This window comes from Oreochromis aureus, linkage group 18 (assembly GCF_013358895.1).
Source record: "Oreochromis aureus strain Israel breed Guangdong linkage group 18, ZZ_aureus, whole genome shotgun sequence".
NCBI lineage: Eukaryota > Metazoa > Chordata > Actinopteri > Cichliformes > Cichlidae > Oreochromis > Oreochromis aureus.
The window spans coordinates 10531375-10547875 of record NC_052959.1 but is presented as its reverse complement, the minus strand read 5'-3'; the positions used below and the strand labels follow the sequence as shown (position 1 = coordinate 10547875).

The following is a 16501-nucleotide window of genomic DNA, read 5'->3' as shown; positions in this document are numbered from 1 at the left end:
TTCAGCGACTCAGAGTGAAATTAGTTAACATTTTCCCATCAAAGTCCCAAATTCTCGCCACAGGCACTGAGCCTTAGATGACCTCTGGTCTTTGTCCTGAGGACCCTGCCCTGCCCTCGCCACCTCCTTCTCACTGACCAGTCTAAACTCTGTGGGAAACCCTCCTCCCCAGTGCTTTGTGTTGTTTTGGACATTGTGTGCCTCACCGGATAATGTCTCCCTCCCCTCTGTTTCTCTTCTCTTCGATCTGAAGAGCTGCTGTGTGGAGTGTGGTGTCCGGTGCTAAATGCCCACTAAGCTGGATACAGAGATGAGATGTGACCATGGGTGGGGGAAAAGCAGCTTTTCATCCCTACTCACTGGGTTGCACTCAGACACTGCTGCTGTAACTGTGCTGAACAATTACCAGTGATGGATGCTGGCAGGTGATTTAGTGCTGATAACTCCATTAACTTCTTCATTTCTTCTCGCAAAACTTAAACTGTACCAAAACCTCCCAGTATATCAATAATCATTTTTTAGGATACCTGAATTCCTGAATTCCAGGAATTTTAGGAGACCTGAATTCCAGGAATTCAGGAATTCAGGTCTCCTAAAAAATTCTTAAATAAAGATTTTCTTTTATAGTAGCCTTAAAATTGTCATGTGATCGCTTGTATGATAAAACTGAGGAGATCTCTAATCTCATCTCTGTGCATCTCTACAGAACTTCAGCGTATCAGTTCATTGTTTTAGTTTTTGTAAATTGCAGTTAATTTATCCTGCTCTCATTTTTAGGCTACTTTCAGCTGTTTTATTTCAAGCGTCCAGTTTTCAGTGCTGGTTTCTTTATGTTGACACAACTCTGAGCTACTAGTTCTTCATCAAATCTTCATCTGTTAGTTTAGCTGCTAAACTCCAACACCTAGTGTCTACCTGTTGATTGGCAACATTTTGCTTACAGAAGATCACATCAATACCATGAAATGAAATGAATTTACTTCACAATATAATTCCTGCATAACTCTAAGTAATCTTAATTCCAAAGGAAACAGCCTCAGAAACATTCTTCAGCAACTGCTCTGCTAACTGTGACACATCCTATTAGGTTCTTTTCTGTTCATATAAATGCCAGCACGCTCACTGAACAGAGATATGCATTTAACGACTTCCATATCTCTTTCTGCTCATTAGCTGTACTTTCAACATTAAATGTGCTGTTTTCAGACTTTGAGTCAAGTGAGGATTACCTCCAGCTTAAGGACATCCCTCCAAACTCTGGAAATAAGTACGCCACCACTTGAATTGGGATGTCAGTCACCTCGAAACGAGGACCCAATTGACCCCTTGGCATTTGACCCTTATTAACCACGGGTGAAAGTGCTGTATTCAAGGTGTAGCCATCTGTGTGCCTTGTTGTGCTGGGACTCTCCTCCTCCCTCCATCTTTATTATCCCTCTCAGTGTGCAGCAGCAGTGAGGTTGATCAGAGGATGGCTGCTTGATACTGACATACTTTTGAAGAACTGCAATGAATAGTTCACCCACTCCACAGCCAAGTAAAAATCACAACTATATGTGTGTGCCAAAAGCAGTGGTGAGATGTAATGCACACTGCAGCTTAAACGGTTGGGATCACTTTGAAATATTCCTGTTTTTAAAAGAAAGAAAAGCAATTTTTTTGAAAAATAAATAATAATATTAAAGAAATGCTTTAAGTGAAAATGAATAATTACTCAAATCATACATCATAAATTTAGTACATAGTTTATGTACATAGACATACAGAGGCCTGTTTCCAGTAAGATCACCCCTGTGATCCAGGGGTATATTGTGTAACCTAAAGCAAGTTTATCAAGTTCATCTGGTGACTGATCTTTGGCTATTCTTTGGACAGTCTGTGGGTGTTTTGTGGGTGTGATCACCGTCTCTTCTAAGAAATGAAATCTGTTCTATGTGGGAAATTTCTGAAAATATGATAATTCCATCCAACAGTGTAATATTTTGTCACTCTTCCTCCACTGAATAGTCTGCATTTCTCTGAGCAATCAGATCACATAGAAATTCTGTAAATGATCATTTGGAACAGTTGTAATAATTTTTTGCTATTGCAAATGAAAATAAATTGTGTTTTTCTTTTGAATATAATTTTTTTTTTTTTTTTACAAGACTTCTGAGCAATAGTGTAGGTATATTCATTTAAAAAGGAACCTGCACTTTTTGTGACTTCCTTCTGCTGCTTTGCCCTTTTATTCCACTGCAAAAAATTACTGCACTACTTACTGCTGGTTGCTATGACGATATTCTGATGATGATATTAGGTGCACAAGCCACAGTTAGCGTATGACATAACATTATGAGCACGGACAGGTGAAGTGAATAACACTGATTATCTCTTCATCGTGGCACCTGTTAGTGGGTGGGATATATTAAGGAGAGAGGGAACATTTTGTCCTCAAAGTTGATGCGTTAGAAGTAGAAAAATGAGCAAGTGTGAGGATTTGAGTGAGTTTGTTGAGGGCCAAATTGAGATGGCTAGACAACTTGAGTCAAAATCTGTTCTTGGTCTGCAGTGGTCAGTATCTGTCAAAAGTGGTCCAAGGAAGGAGCAGTGGTGTATCAGCGACAGGGTCATGGGTGCCCAAGGCCCACTGATACACATGGGGAGCAACGGCTGTCACGTGTGTTCAGATCTACATACAAGCTACTGTAGCTCAAATTTCCAAAAATCTCACTGTGTTAGCCCTGTGACAGCCTGCTGACCAGCCGATGGTGTAGCCTGCTGCACGATCTGATATTTCTGTGCTGGCGTTGTTCTAACATTATCATAGCAATGTCAGTCCAGGATCAGCATTACAGCTGACCATCAGTCATGTTGTCTGAGAATTCAGTTAGCATTAGCCAAAAAGTTAGCTATCCCTAGCAAACCAACATTGAGTAAGCTAAATTTGGCTAACCGCTAACCTAGCTTGATAATACATTTATAATATTGTATAAATTAATAAAGAACACACCTAGAATTGTTTCCATTTGTTCCAGAAGAGAGTTTTATATAAACAAAGACATTTTTCCTTTTTTTATTCCACATTTCAAGCTGACAGACAACAATGCAACTGGTTAGTAGCAATGTCAGTCCTGGAGAAACTTATGATGATGATAATGCAGGAACAACACCAACATAGGGATATCAGATGGCCCTCACTGCACGGTAATTTGTATGGTGATTTTTACACCACATGCCTTTCAAGACACTTAATACAATCTGTATCACTGATTTAAGGATTAACGCATTTTCCTGCCTTGAAAATTCAATCCAGTAATTTCATGAAGCAAATATTACATTTTATTAATTTTTTTATTCACAAGAAACTAACCTCAAATTTGCTGAAAACAAAATTATGCACTAACATATTCATAACTACTCTGCACTGTGTCAGTGATGACTGTTCTGTCTGAGGGGACTCTAGCATTGGCAGTTTACACAGAGCAGAGAACCACTGACATCTACTGGAGTTTTAATCACAGGAAAAGCATGTGTTAGCAGATGACTGACAGATTACTCATTGTTTCTTTGACAAGATCTTCGGAAACTGAGTTGAGCTTTGAACTTTAAAAAAAAAGGTTCATTCACCTTTCTTATCATTCAGTCACATTTATGTATAGTAGTTATCAGCTGGTGAGTTAGAGGTTTGTTTAGAGTATTGACTCTGGCAGTCACAGAACATATAACGTGACTCTGAGTGTGAAGCAATTTGCACACAGAAAAAGTCTGAAAACTACTAAATGGGGCTCTCGATCAGTGTCTCGTTGCTACATTGTGAGGGTTCATGCTCATTTTTCACAACATACTCCTTAATGTTGCCATCATCCTTCTGAAACTGTACCTTCACTGTCAGTGGGGAACATTTATCTACTTTACACTTCATGATCATGATGCCATTTGATGCTTGTAGGCTACAGGTGCTGAGATCTGACATCTCATCTCTGGACAAATGACAGACCAGCTGATCCTTGTCGATGGACATGACTGCCTGTTTTTTCAAAAGGTCTGGGCTTTCACATACCACCCTGTCCAGCATCTCCATGTTTTTGCTATTTTCCAACACCCAGTCATGCAGGTACCATATGTGGCAGTCACATTTCCAAGGGTTTCCATGCAGCCTCACGGTGTACTGCAGGATAAAATGGTCGAAAAGGTCCTCTGGGAGACTCTCCAGTTGGTTGTCAGACAGGTAGAGCTGCTGAATGAATTCCTGGCTCTTGAACAGTTTGGCATCCAAAGTGCTGAGATTGTTCTTTTGCAGGTAGATTGTCCTAATATCAGACAGATCATTAAAGATTGTTTCAGGCAGTGAAGTGATCTGGTTTTCAGACAGGTCCAGGTTCATCAGGGCTGTAACATTTCTAAAAATGTCTCCAGTAAGGTTGGAGAGCTGGTTAGAGGACAGGATGAGGTTGGTAAGTAAGGTCAGACTGCTTAGAGAGGACAGCTCAGTTAGTCTGTTGCCTTTTAGGTTCAGCTCCGACAAATTTGAGCCTTCAAATCCAAACACTTTATCGCTAAAGGTTGTAAGAAGGTTCCCACGGAGATTCAGCACCTGCAATTCAGTTAACACAGCAAAGATGCCATCATGAAGTTTTGTTATCATGTTCCCTTCCAGATGAAGCTCTATCAGCTGAGAAACATTGTGAAATGTGTCAGATGTAAAATTGCTGATGAGGTTATTGTTCATTTTCAGGATCTCTAGCTTTTCCAGACCACAAAAAGTTTCTTTTTTTACTCCCTCAAGCTTATTTTGGGACAAATCCAGGACACGCAGCTTTTGAAGGTTCAGGAAAAGAAATGCAGGTAGATCTGATATGACATTGCCCTTCATTTGCAGAGTTTCTAGCTGTTTCAAGGAGTCAAACATACCAGGAAGCACCGTCTGGAACCTGTTGAAGTTGAGCAGCAGTTTAGTCAAATTTCCTTGCTTTGAAAAAGTTCCTAGAAATAAATGATCCAAGGGGTTCCCGCTGATCTCCAGTTCCTGAAGCTCAGTCAAATTTTTGAATGCCTGAGAGTGAATACTTTGCAGTGGGTTATTCAGGAAGATAAGTTTGGTGAGTTGAGGACTCCCCTCCAAAGTGTGAGAGAACAGGTACTTCACAGCCGAAGTCATTACAATAAAGTCCTTGACCTGCCTGGAAATATTCTTGGGTAAAGACATCATTTTTTCATCAGCACATAGCACTTGGACCGGAGTGAAACACTGGCATCCGTATGGACAAAACTCTCCGCTGCCTTTGTGGCAGAGAAGCAGCAGGAGCAGGATCAGACCCAAATTTCTGTCCATTTTTTACTGAAAAAACAACAACAACAACAAACAAACAAAGAGGAAATTCAAAAAAGCTCAGACTCATGCACTACAAACAAATACCTCTGTGTAACAGTGATCGAGGAACACTGTGACAAGTTTCTCTGTGGGCTTGGAAGTCAGCTGACAAAAAGTGCAAACAACAACACAAGTGTGGGTTAGGCAAGAAAAACCTTTGCTCAGTGGTCAGCTCTGGCCAGCAAACCAGCAAAAGCAAATGTTTCTTCACTTGTAAGAAAACAGAACAAGTAAATCAGAGAGGAGTCGCACTGAGATCATTCATGTGGGTAATAATGTAAGAAATCATACAAATCAACTATTCTTACAGATGAAATACTGACATTTGTAGAGCTAGTGAAATTCCAAACAGCACAAATTTTGTTCAGAGCAAAAAACAACAATAAGTTGCTACTTTGTTCTTATTTAGATTTTACGGTTAACGTTCCAAAGCTGGAGTACTCGGCTTTGATGTGAAGATAATTTGATAATAATTTGTATTTTATGGCATGTAAATATTCTATTATTAGAATTAATGTTTCTATAATAAGAAAAATGAATACAAATCAACAGATAACCTATGGAGATTAGTGCTTTAATAAATGTGCACTTTGTCCCTTTTTTCATGTGTAAGCTGAATCTGAATAGGTAGAGTGACACTGGAGTGTATTTTTCTTTATTTTTTACAGTATTTATATTTTTTCAATAAATGAATTTCTGTATATTGTTTCAATTATAAAAAATAAAGTGAAAACAAACAAGCAAACAATGGGACAGAAAATCACTGCCTCTCACAGTGCTCTTACCGACTGTTGTTACTTTAGAAAAGATATTTTATTTTTAAATGGAGTTCACTGCATACGTGTGGGGGTCATTTGGTTTTATTATTTGCAGAAGACTCTCACAGCCACAAGGTGTCACCCTGCACCTCCCGACTCCAGCATGAGTTGATGGCAGTCGGGGATCCTCCCTCTCCTCCAGGCCATTCCTTAAAGATGCACAGGTGATTAGGCGCCTTTATTTGGGAGCAGGTCGCCAACACAAAGCCACTGGGAACATCATAGAGCAAACTTTTTTCATCTGTATATCTTATTTTTTTTTTTAAAAAACAACAACAACCCCCCCCAAAAAAACCCAAAAGAATTTTTGCCACTTTTATTGTTGCCATTTTCATTTAAATTCTTATTTTAATTCAAACAATGGCAAACGCCGGAGTGCAGCTTCTCGGATTCATACTGGCCTTCATTGGCTTCGTCGGCATCATCGCAGCCACAATCATGGTGCAGTGGAAAGCTTCAGCCTACGTTGGGGACAACATCATCACGGCTCAGGCGATGTATGAAGGGCTTTGGCAGACCTGTGCGAGTCAGAGCACCGGACAAGTTCAGTGTAAAGTGTATGACTCCCTCCTCCAGCTGCCAGGTACTGCGTTACATACATCATGTTTTTACCTTTTGTAATATTTCTTCATTATTTTTAAATGCTGATGACGGTCATAGCCAGAGAATAAGGGGTTTATGAGTAACACAGTGTCCAAAATCAAATACTTTTTCTATCTTTTGGGTGTGGAAGTGGGTAGTTAGCTGGGTGGGTGGGGAACATGTCATGAGATAGTGAATGGTGCACATTATGCAAATAATACCTGAACAGTTACTTTCAAAACCAATGCTAGAAGTTTAAGTAGAACTGTGGTTGTTCTATGAACACAAAATATGTTCAACTCTGTGGTCTTTCAAAGCCTCGAGGTCACTAAAGGGAGAGAGCCCCTTTTTTCTTCTCCTTCTTAGACCTCCTGCATGCAAAGACATGTTGGTCAAATACCGGAATGTACGTCATGAAAGAGACATGAAAGACAATGTTTAAACTTCATGCTGTTAGTGTTGCAAATCAGTCAAGTGTAAACATTTTAAAATGTATTTATCATAAAAAAACACAACTATCAGATTAAAAAATAATCCCTCCGATGGACATGTTTAGTGTTTTCTTTTCTTTTTTTTTTACACCTTTACCCCCTTTTTTTTTCTGAAACACATTCATTCAGTGGAAGTTAAACAAGGATTGAGACAATGTGAGGAACACTGCACTACAAGCCCCACAACAGAGAACTGTACAGCAACACACAAAAGAATAGAACGAATGAATAAAAACAAAAACATGAAAAACAAAAACTAAAGGATCAAATAGCCTGTGAGTGAGCTCTCCCATTCAGAATCATATTTATTTGTTAAAGTACAATTTTTCTGGTGTGCACTTAAATGATTTACATGTTTTTGTGGTAGGACAGTCTGTAATGTTTCTTGGGAGATGGGATTAGAAATGTGAAGGTAACACTTGATGGGGAGTCTTCATGCAGATGAGGAAGATGCAGTTTTGATCAGTTAAATTTAGATTCTCAGTAAGTTTGTAGTGTGACGCAAAAAGACACAATCTGGCCTAAAGGGTAGGTCGGGGGTGGGGTAAGGTGTGTGTGTGGATTGGGCGGGGTCGGGAACAGAATCTATTTTTAAAATATACCACCAAATTCCTCAGAAATGAGTCTTCTGGAAATGTATTTACACTTGGAGAAGCATTGGAAATGCACTCTCTAATCCTGAATAGCCCTTCATTAGAAGAGAAAGGTAACAGAGGTGATGTGTGGTCTGCTGAGGATTGATTGATTGTTAAAGAAAGAACAGTTAAACATGGACTAATAAAATGCACTCGTGTAAAATTTTGTGTGAGTTCTGTGCTACTGCTGTGAAGCATCTCCCTGTTTGGAGGGATTTAAACTGTCTCTAACCACTGAGTTACTTCTTGTTGTTGAAAGGACAAAAGCAAAAATGAAATGAAACGTTGGAAAGCCTTGAGTGAAACCTGCTCTAACCAACGTACCCTCTCTGTGTCTGCAGGGAACGTACAGGGCACACGAGGGCTGATGGTGTCGTCCATCGTGCTGTGCTTCATTTCCATCCTGGTGGCAGTGATGGGTATGAAGTGCACTACAGCCATGAGCGACTCTCCAGACCTGAAGGATAAGGTGGCCCTGAGTGGAGGGATTGTCTTAATTATTGCTGGTGAGAGTTAAACCAGTTAAAACACACACATGCAGTAGAAACTAATTCTTTTTATAGTTTTTTAAAGGTGTAACATAGTACTTCTTTGTTTTTACCTGTGTTCACAGCTACATTGGAACAATGTTTTAGAATGTGAGGTTTTGCATTCGAGATATGTCAAAGATAACACAACTGCGCAAGTAGTTACCTCTAAAATCCAACAATATACACAATTTTCCAGGTCTGCTTGCCCTGGCGGGAACTTCCTGGTTTGGCAGCAACATAGCAAAGGAATTCTACAATCCATTCACTCCGACTAACTCCAGGTGAGCACATGAAACCTCCTGCAATGCTTATCAGGTATCACTGAAGGTTTCTTTGGTGAATCCACAGACAGACATCAGATTTAAAAAAGTCTCTGTGGCAGAGACCAAAATAAGTTCAAGGTTCAGCATTACAGCACACACAAAGGGAAATGAAAGAGTCCGGTCCTCGACAGAAATTCAGGCACGAGAGCCGTGCAAACACTTGGCACCAAAGAAATAGGTTTATTTCCTGAAATGTTTACCTGTTCCTTTGAGTTAGTGTGCTTGCTGGAATGCATGTGCCACATCGGCTCATATATATATATATACATATATATATGTATATATATAACATAACATAACATAACATAACATAACATAACATAACATAACATAACATAACATAACATAACATAACATAACATAACATAACATATATATATAACACAGACACACAGAAAGAAACTAACATCTTGTATTGAGCTGACCTTGCGAGTCCTCAAGCACTCAAGCACAATGTGTGATGTGTTTCATCTACAGGTATGAGTTTGGAAGCGCCCTGTACGTCGGCTGGGCATCTGCCATTCTCGTCATCATCGGAGGGGCCTTCCTCAGCTGCCACTGCCCCAAGCAGGACTCTGGGCCGGCTCGACGCTACCCCCAGTCCCACTCTGCAGGAAGCAAAGACTACGTGTAGTAGTCTTCCCACTTCTCCTGGCCTGGGCTCATTTGAGAGCGCTGGCTTTAAAGGGGCATATTTCAGACCTGTTTACTGTTTTCAGCATGTTTATTTGCAGGTGTTCAAGGTCAAAACGATGGGGTCAAAGTAGCGTAGTGGGACGGGATGCTTCTTTTCTAATAAGCTGACAATTAATGACCTATGCAAATGTTAGAATTGAATATTAGAACTAAGGTCCAATAGCACGTATTTAGATTTAAACTGGGATTATTGTAAAGCTGAAATGATTTTTTTTTTTTTTTAGTTTAAAGAAAGTTTTCAGAATATGTTGAAGACATTCAGTCTTTGTGTCACTTTCTTTGCAACTAATTTCCATTTTGTATAAACTCCCATGGTACCGTTTGTTATGAGTCTTGTGTTTTTTATTTCTTCCCATTATTATTTTACTGCATATGAAATAAAACCACTGCCACTTTTCCATGTAACAACCAGTGTTTGGTTTCAGTTAATGTTTAGGGTTAATAAGAATCCCTGCACACTCACACCAGGTGAAAGACCAAGACACCATCTCAAAGTGAAAGGATCTGAATGTTCTTTTCAGAGCTCCACCCTAACCACGCAAAATCTCTTTTGATTACTGGATAAGGTCATTCATAAGAATCTGAACTTAAAATAGAGAAGGGTCTTTCTCTTTAAAGAGGTGGCACATTTTTTCAAATCATAAAAAAACTTTGATTGTGTTGTACACGGTTAAGATCCTGTACAACACAGACCTAAACATATAGAAATTTGTGGCCTCAGGGAGGAAAAAACACATCCAAACAGAGAGAAAGGCAGAGGGTGGGGAGCGGGCATACCTCAGGTCTCCTGCTCCTGTCCCAGCACGCCTGTAAAGTCACATTTCACATAAACAAGGTCGGTACCGCTTGAATGCTACGTGAGGAAGATGGAAAGAATTTCAAAGGTTGTCAGCCCATCATTCGTTCAGTCATGAAGGTGTAACTGATTTTATAATTAAAATAAATAACAAACAAAGAAACCAAACCCCCAATAAAACCCTCCAAAATAAACTGACGTTTGTTTCCACCCAACACCGTTCAGCAGGAGAGGGCGCCACCTTCTGGTGATCCTTGAGGATGCTGCTCAAACACCAAAGAACTGTTTCCCCGTTCTAAAATACAAGACAACAGCTGCTAATATTTGCTTTTATGCCCCTTATAAAGTTGTAAGTGTATGATCTGGATGCTTTTGGATATTTGGGCAGAATTGGTGAAGTTCATTTAAACTGGTTGGTGTTCTGGGAAGAGGCCCTAGGCCCTAGGACCGATCTAGGACACGCTGGAAAGATTATATCGCTTGGCTGGCCTGGGAATGCCTTGGGGTTCCCCCAGACAAGCTGGAGGAGGTGGCCAGGGAGAGGGAGGTCTGGGCTTCTCTGCATAAGCTGCTACCTCATGACCAGGCTGTGGATAAGTGGAAGAAGATGGATGGATGGATGGTTTTCTCTCACTGGCCTGGCTTTTAAGTGTAGTACACACTTTTTTTTAATAGGATAGACGTCTGGGCTTTGGGAAGGCCTTTCCAGCAGCTTAAGTGTCCAAGTTTAATATCATCCAGCTGTTGATTTGAGGTGAAGTTGAAGAATTTGAAGGTAGTCCTCCATTTTATTATTCCATCCAATTTGTGCAGTGTATCAGTAACACTGATAGCAAAACAGTTCCAGAGCATGATGCTACTATGATTTGTTTCACAGCACTTATTGGATTGACCAGTAAGTGCTGTGGAACAAATCCTTTTTATGCTTGCAAAGGGAAACTACCAGTTGTAGTCAATTACCATTACTAACAAGACATTATTAGATCCTGGCCTTGTCAGGTTGAAAGACATTGCCTAACCACTGTGTAAAATCCTCCCATGATCAGTTTTAGCATGGGCATGTGGTAGTTAATGGAATTTATGCTGCAGACAACCATTTTCAAACTTCAGACTCCCCAGTTTGAAATGAGTCTTCTGTGTCGCACCCAAACCTTCAGTCGCTGAATATTTCCTTTGTGTTTTTATTCATTCATCTTGATCTTCTGATGTTTTACTTGTTAAAACTGATTCACCATCAACAGATTTCCAGACTGAGTTCTTTCAAGTTCCTGGGTACCACCATCTCCCAGGACCTGAAGTGGGAGACCAACATCAACTCCATCCTCAGAAAGACCCAGCAGAGGATGTACTTCCTGAGACAACTGGGGAAAAATCTGCGCCAAATCAAACATGTGGATCCATCCGCTGTGGCGACCTCTTGCGAATAATAAGCCAAACAAGCCCGCCTGTAAAAATGCATCTTATTTTATAAGTTTATCCTCTCTGATGTTAAACTTTGCAAAAGCTTTAAAGACAAAAAATATTTATTTATAACTGTTTCGAGTTTTTAAAATCTTGTAAGAATTAAGAATCTAGTTAATCGGTTAACAAAAGAAGCTGCTTATTGTAAATGACATCTCGAAGCCCACCTGTAGTACCGTCTAGGTCCAGTGGGGGGCGGGAGCCTACTGATATTTTGACTAGACGAAACTTTTATTTTTTGAGGAGGGGACTCTGTAAAAGCCCCCCAAGCAAACAGACCCCTGTTTTACTCAAAAACAGATGCTACAGCAGAGTCCAGCTCCTTAAAAACAAGGCACAAAACAGACTTTAAAGCAGTCCTGTGGTTAGTGATAGTAAGATTATATGTTTTTTTTCCACATCATGCTGTGCTTAAAAGAAAAAAACTGAAATAGACCATGAACCACATGCTTTATAGCTCTTTACTTTTTTCTTTTGACTTTTTTCTTTCTTTTCTTTTTTGGGGGAAAAGTTCGGGACAAACTCTTGCACGTTTGAGAGAAAACAAAAAGTACCTTTTTTTTCCTACATTGCGTAAAGAAACAACAGGCGCTCAGGTGGATGTCAGACTTTGGCCACTAGAGGGAAACAGACGCCACGTATGGGCTGACACCTCCAGCTCTTTAACTCAGTAACTGCAGAAATAGGAGTCAGAAAACAAGCAAGTATGAAGACTCGCGTGTTAGTATCAGCTGTTGGAGAGGAGTCAGACTATGGGAGGTGACACAGGAGAGGATGAATAATGAGCTTTAGGGGTTACATGAGTTATTTGGAGAAGGTTAAGTCTAAATTGCCTCAAATGACCTGCAGAATTACATAACCAAAACACTATATATAATAGCTATTTTATGAGTATTAGAATCTGAGTAGTACTATGTGATGGTAGTATGAGATTAAAGGATACACCAAATGAAGCCATCTATTTTCTTAACTTAGGGCCACGGCAGCCTACCTGTACCTCATCAGGGTAAGAGGCAGGGTACGTTCAGGACAGGCCACCAGTCCAGCACAAACAAACACCTACAGCAGATTTAGAATCACCAATTAGCCTAAATTGCCCGTCTTTGGATGCCAGAGTCAAACCAGTGCAGTCACAGGGGGCAGCACAGGAGAATCACCACGAGATTTGAACCACAAACCTGTGAGGCAGCAGTGACGACACTGCACCGCCGTGCCGTAATACCATAATGTAATTATGGCACCTCCACTCACTCGGCGTAACACATATGCCATTAAGCTCTTTAAAGTCTTGTTTTACTCACCAGTGTTTCACTCATTCTGCACGACGTGTTGATCGATTCATGATGACGGAGCTGCACAAAGTCTCTGCTTCCTGCTTTTATATCTTTATATGCGTTTGTGCAGAAAATAAGACTTTGTTGTTGCTCGGTTACGGGCGAATGAGAAAGTCAAATCATTGTAAACATTAATGTTTGGAGTAATTTCATGAGGAGAGCTAATAGGTCAACAGGTTATAGAAGCAACAACACACAGTGATCTAAAATGTGCTCTTAGTTTTGCCCTTTGACCTTTTGTGCAGTTTATTTTCAGCTTTAAAAACCATCTCAGATGAATGCAGGCTGGACCCGAATCCTATTTTCACAAAGTTTCCATATGGACAGCTGCCGCATGCCGAAAAAGTGAAGGCACATTTGGATAATAAACCTCAACAGCAATTATTTTGTCTGCATTTCAGCAAAGAACCCATAATATATGAGGATTCTCAGTAATGAAATGCATTCAGAATGACGTTTTTTATGTTTTTCTGCATGACAACTCGACATTTAGACTGATGAAGCACACTGAAAGAGCAGCACTTAGCTCGAGGGCTTCCCCCTCTTTTTAGTCCAGTATTGGACCTGGAGGAGATCCAAACTCGGGCTCAAAGTGCTGTGATCAGCAGAGCGCAGCTGCCAGACATCACAGAAAAATAAATGAGAAAGTGCCGAATCAATACTGGAAGCTAAACTGCTGTTAAAATCATTTCTGTCCCTGTGGCTTCTTGAATATGATAAACTGTCGTCTGACTGGCTTCTCTTTATCCTCTTATAAACAGCAGAAATCAGATCCCGAATTACCAAAGATTACAATAACCCTGTACTTCTGGCAGGACACCACATGGACCAGAGCTGAACTGTGTCAGATCAAGTCTTTAATCATTAACAGAGCATATAATGATATGTTACTAGAAAGAACTCAGCACTGTGGTTGAAGGATCATAACGGTCTTTTTGCACCATTAAATGGATTAACTTACTGAAATGTTAATACTCCCGTGTTTTTCAAGGCTCCTCTGAGTGTTGTGGATTTCTGGATGGGTCATTGATGGGACATGCACATTTTTTGGTCCTTCCTGTCTAAAATAATTTATTTAGTTCACAGCGTGTTTATTCTGTAAATTAACATGTTTTTTTTCTTTAAACAAAAGTAAATAAACAAGGCATTTATGAAGTCTAAGCCATCATCACCTGACTGCAACTATTTTGAATTTAAACAGGCTTCTCCTTAGACACCTGTGTTAACATGTGATTTTTTATAATGAAATAAAGACTTCTACGATAAGGTAACATTTTCACCTTTTTATCATTTGACGTGTCACATGAAAAGTGTACCAGCATGCACATGAGTCTAATTTAGCTATTTGTTTTTAAATCCACATTTAAGAGATCTACAAACCTTTTAATCTGCTCTAGAGACCCCAAAGGGTCCTCTTTATGATGAAAGAGCTCTTCACTATTATTTTACTTAATACTCAAAGTCTCGTGTTTATGGTTCTTTCAATGTTCTCAGCAGCTTTAAAACTAATATAATAATTTGTATTTATTTTAAAAATTTAAAAAAGTGAGAATATTTTACTTGGAATTAATTAATTAATTCTGCACCACTGGATGCTTTGGGGCTTTAGATGTTTTAGATGATTATTTTAAACACAAACAAATGGACCTGGACACAAACATAAGCTAGCTATAGATGACCAATCCAGTCCAAATTTATGTATGAAGCACATATTAAAACAACAAAGCTGACCAAAGTGAATAAATAAACAGACTAAATAACTAAGCTCTCACTATGAACAAGGAATAAAAATGAGCTTTAAGGAGACTTTTAAGGCTTAAAAAGGGGGGTGGTGTCATTCATTCCACAGTTTACAGGCTATGGCTGGGAAAGCTTGATCCCCCCTGTTTTTAAGTCTAGTCACTGGGACAGGGAGGAGTAGCACGTCAGCAGATATCAGCGACCTTGAAGGTCATGAAAATAAGATGTTAAGGGATCAGCAAGATTTGATGGAGCCAACCCATAAAGGGATTTAAAAATGTAGTATAACATCCTAAAAATCACACAGGGGAGATTTGATCCATCTCACGGGTTCTGGTAAGAAGGACCCACTGAAGGTGTGAAAGGGACCCCTGATTTACACCAAAGTAAATGACATTACAATACTCAAGTCAAATTGTGATTAAAACATGGACAAGTCTCTCAAAATTATTAAAACATATGAAGGGCCTGACCTCGGAGAGAAGCCTCAGTTGGCAAAACCTCCTTTCACAACAGAATTAATGTGTTTGTTCAGTCACAGTCCATTAACACTCCAAGGTTATTAACAATGGGCTCGGGTCCAATTTCAGAGCGCTGCTGGAACAACTGGCTCTAAATATCATGACCTATGCACCTTTTTTAAAAATAGAAAATATGAGATATGGTTTCTTGTTGTATTGGTTCATTGTAATCCTTTATCAGGCTCTATGTCTGCCTTAATTAACTGATTGATGACTAAAAAGAACAGCGAGGAGCTGCTGCCCTAAATACTTTAAACAAACCCCTTTGCATGCTCATGCAAATTCAGCCCCTACATTTAAATGAGCTCGTCCTACTCATGTTCGAATGTTTTTATTTTTAGTGGAAGGAAGGAAAGTACACCAAGTGCATGTGAGCAAGGGGTGCACTGTTTAGACTTTCTGTATGTCTCACAGCTGCAGCCACAGGTACCTTTGCTGAAATAGGAAACTAAAATAGTAAATAATGTAGTTAAAATGACCTTCAGCGGTGAAATGGCACTTTCCCGACCATCCACATGTAACTGAAACAATGCAACAGTCAGAAAAATACTTCAGCTTTTTGAAACATTGAGCACATTTTCCAGTAAATGTATTTGTACTTCCTGTATTTGTTACTTTGTTCTGTTTTTTCTTTGTTTAACTTATTATTGTTATTAGTATTATTATTATTTCTGTAGCCTACCAGCAGAGGTGCGCGCTCGCTCTCTCTCTCTGGCTCAGTGTCAGTTCCACATCCTGAGCTCAGTCACCACAGATCCTCTCAGATCAAAATAACCCGCTCTGTTAATCCACTCTGCTCAGTGTGCCTGTAACCTACAGAGCTGCTGCAGGACCGTTCCGGGACAATCAGATATCATTACACATTTACTAATTGTCATTCATCCAAAGCAGACGGAAACCAGAGAAATTAAGTTTCTGTCACGTTAAGTTTCAAGCCTTTAAAAAAAAAAAAAGATCAGATGCAGCGAGACGCACAGTGCAGCCATTTATTAATCTTGCGTGCAGCGACATTATTAAATACACAACGTCACAGTGCTGACTTCAGTCATAACGTTCCAGCCCTTTCAGGCAATAATAAATATACCATGTGAACTGTTTTTCCTCTCTGATATAATCCACAGGGGTCCAACTCCAGGGTCCCACTGCTGGATACAGTAGAGGGAGAGAAAAACAACCTGCCTGCTCGCGCATTTGTTAGGAGCGCGAGGAATATTCTCTATT

At 39.8% G+C, this 16501-nt stretch overlaps 2 protein-coding genes across 2 annotated transcripts; one reads left to right on the top strand and one right to left on the bottom strand.

The window, feature by feature from the left end:
• Positions 1 to 3041: 3041 nt before the first annotated feature.
• On the bottom strand, positions 3042 to 5432 carry zgc:153913 (carboxypeptidase N subunit 2). The gene has a single exon (XM_031749771.2). It carries the CDS (start codon positions 5312 to 5314, stop codon positions 3758 to 3760), a length of 1557 nt encoding a protein of 518 aa, XP_031605631.1. The 5' UTR covers positions 5315 to 5432; the 3' UTR covers positions 3042 to 3757.
• A 906-nt stretch (positions 5433 to 6338) lies between these two features.
• cldn1 (claudin 1) lies at positions 6339 to 9750 on the top strand. The gene is made up of 4 exons (XM_031749772.2): positions 6339 to 6754; positions 8221 to 8385; positions 8606 to 8690; positions 9210 to 9750. Exons 1-4 carry the CDS (start codon positions 6532 to 6534, stop codon positions 9364 to 9366), a joined length of 630 nt encoding a protein of 209 aa, XP_031605632.1. The 5' UTR covers positions 6339 to 6531; the 3' UTR covers positions 9367 to 9750.
• The last annotated feature ends 6751 nt before the right edge of the window (positions 9751 to 16501 follow it).

Excerpts from the sequence above, each read along its gene's own strand:
- zgc:153913 (XM_031749771.2), bottom strand. The coding sequence starts at position 5,314 with ATGGACAGAAATTTGGGTCTGATCCTGCTCCTGCTGCTTCTCTGCCAC.
- cldn1 (XM_031749772.2), top strand. The coding sequence starts at position 6,532 with ATGGCAAACGCCGGAGTGCAGCTTCTCGGATTCATACTGGCCTTCATT. Across the intron at positions 8,386-8,605 it reads GATTGTCTTAATTATTGCTG|GTCTGCTTGCCCTGGCGGGA; the intron begins GTGAGAGTTAAA and ends ACAATTTTCCAG. Across the intron at positions 8,691-9,209 it reads TTCACTCCGACTAACTCCAG|GTATGAGTTTGGAAGCGCCC; the intron begins GTGAGCACATGA and ends TTTCATCTACAG.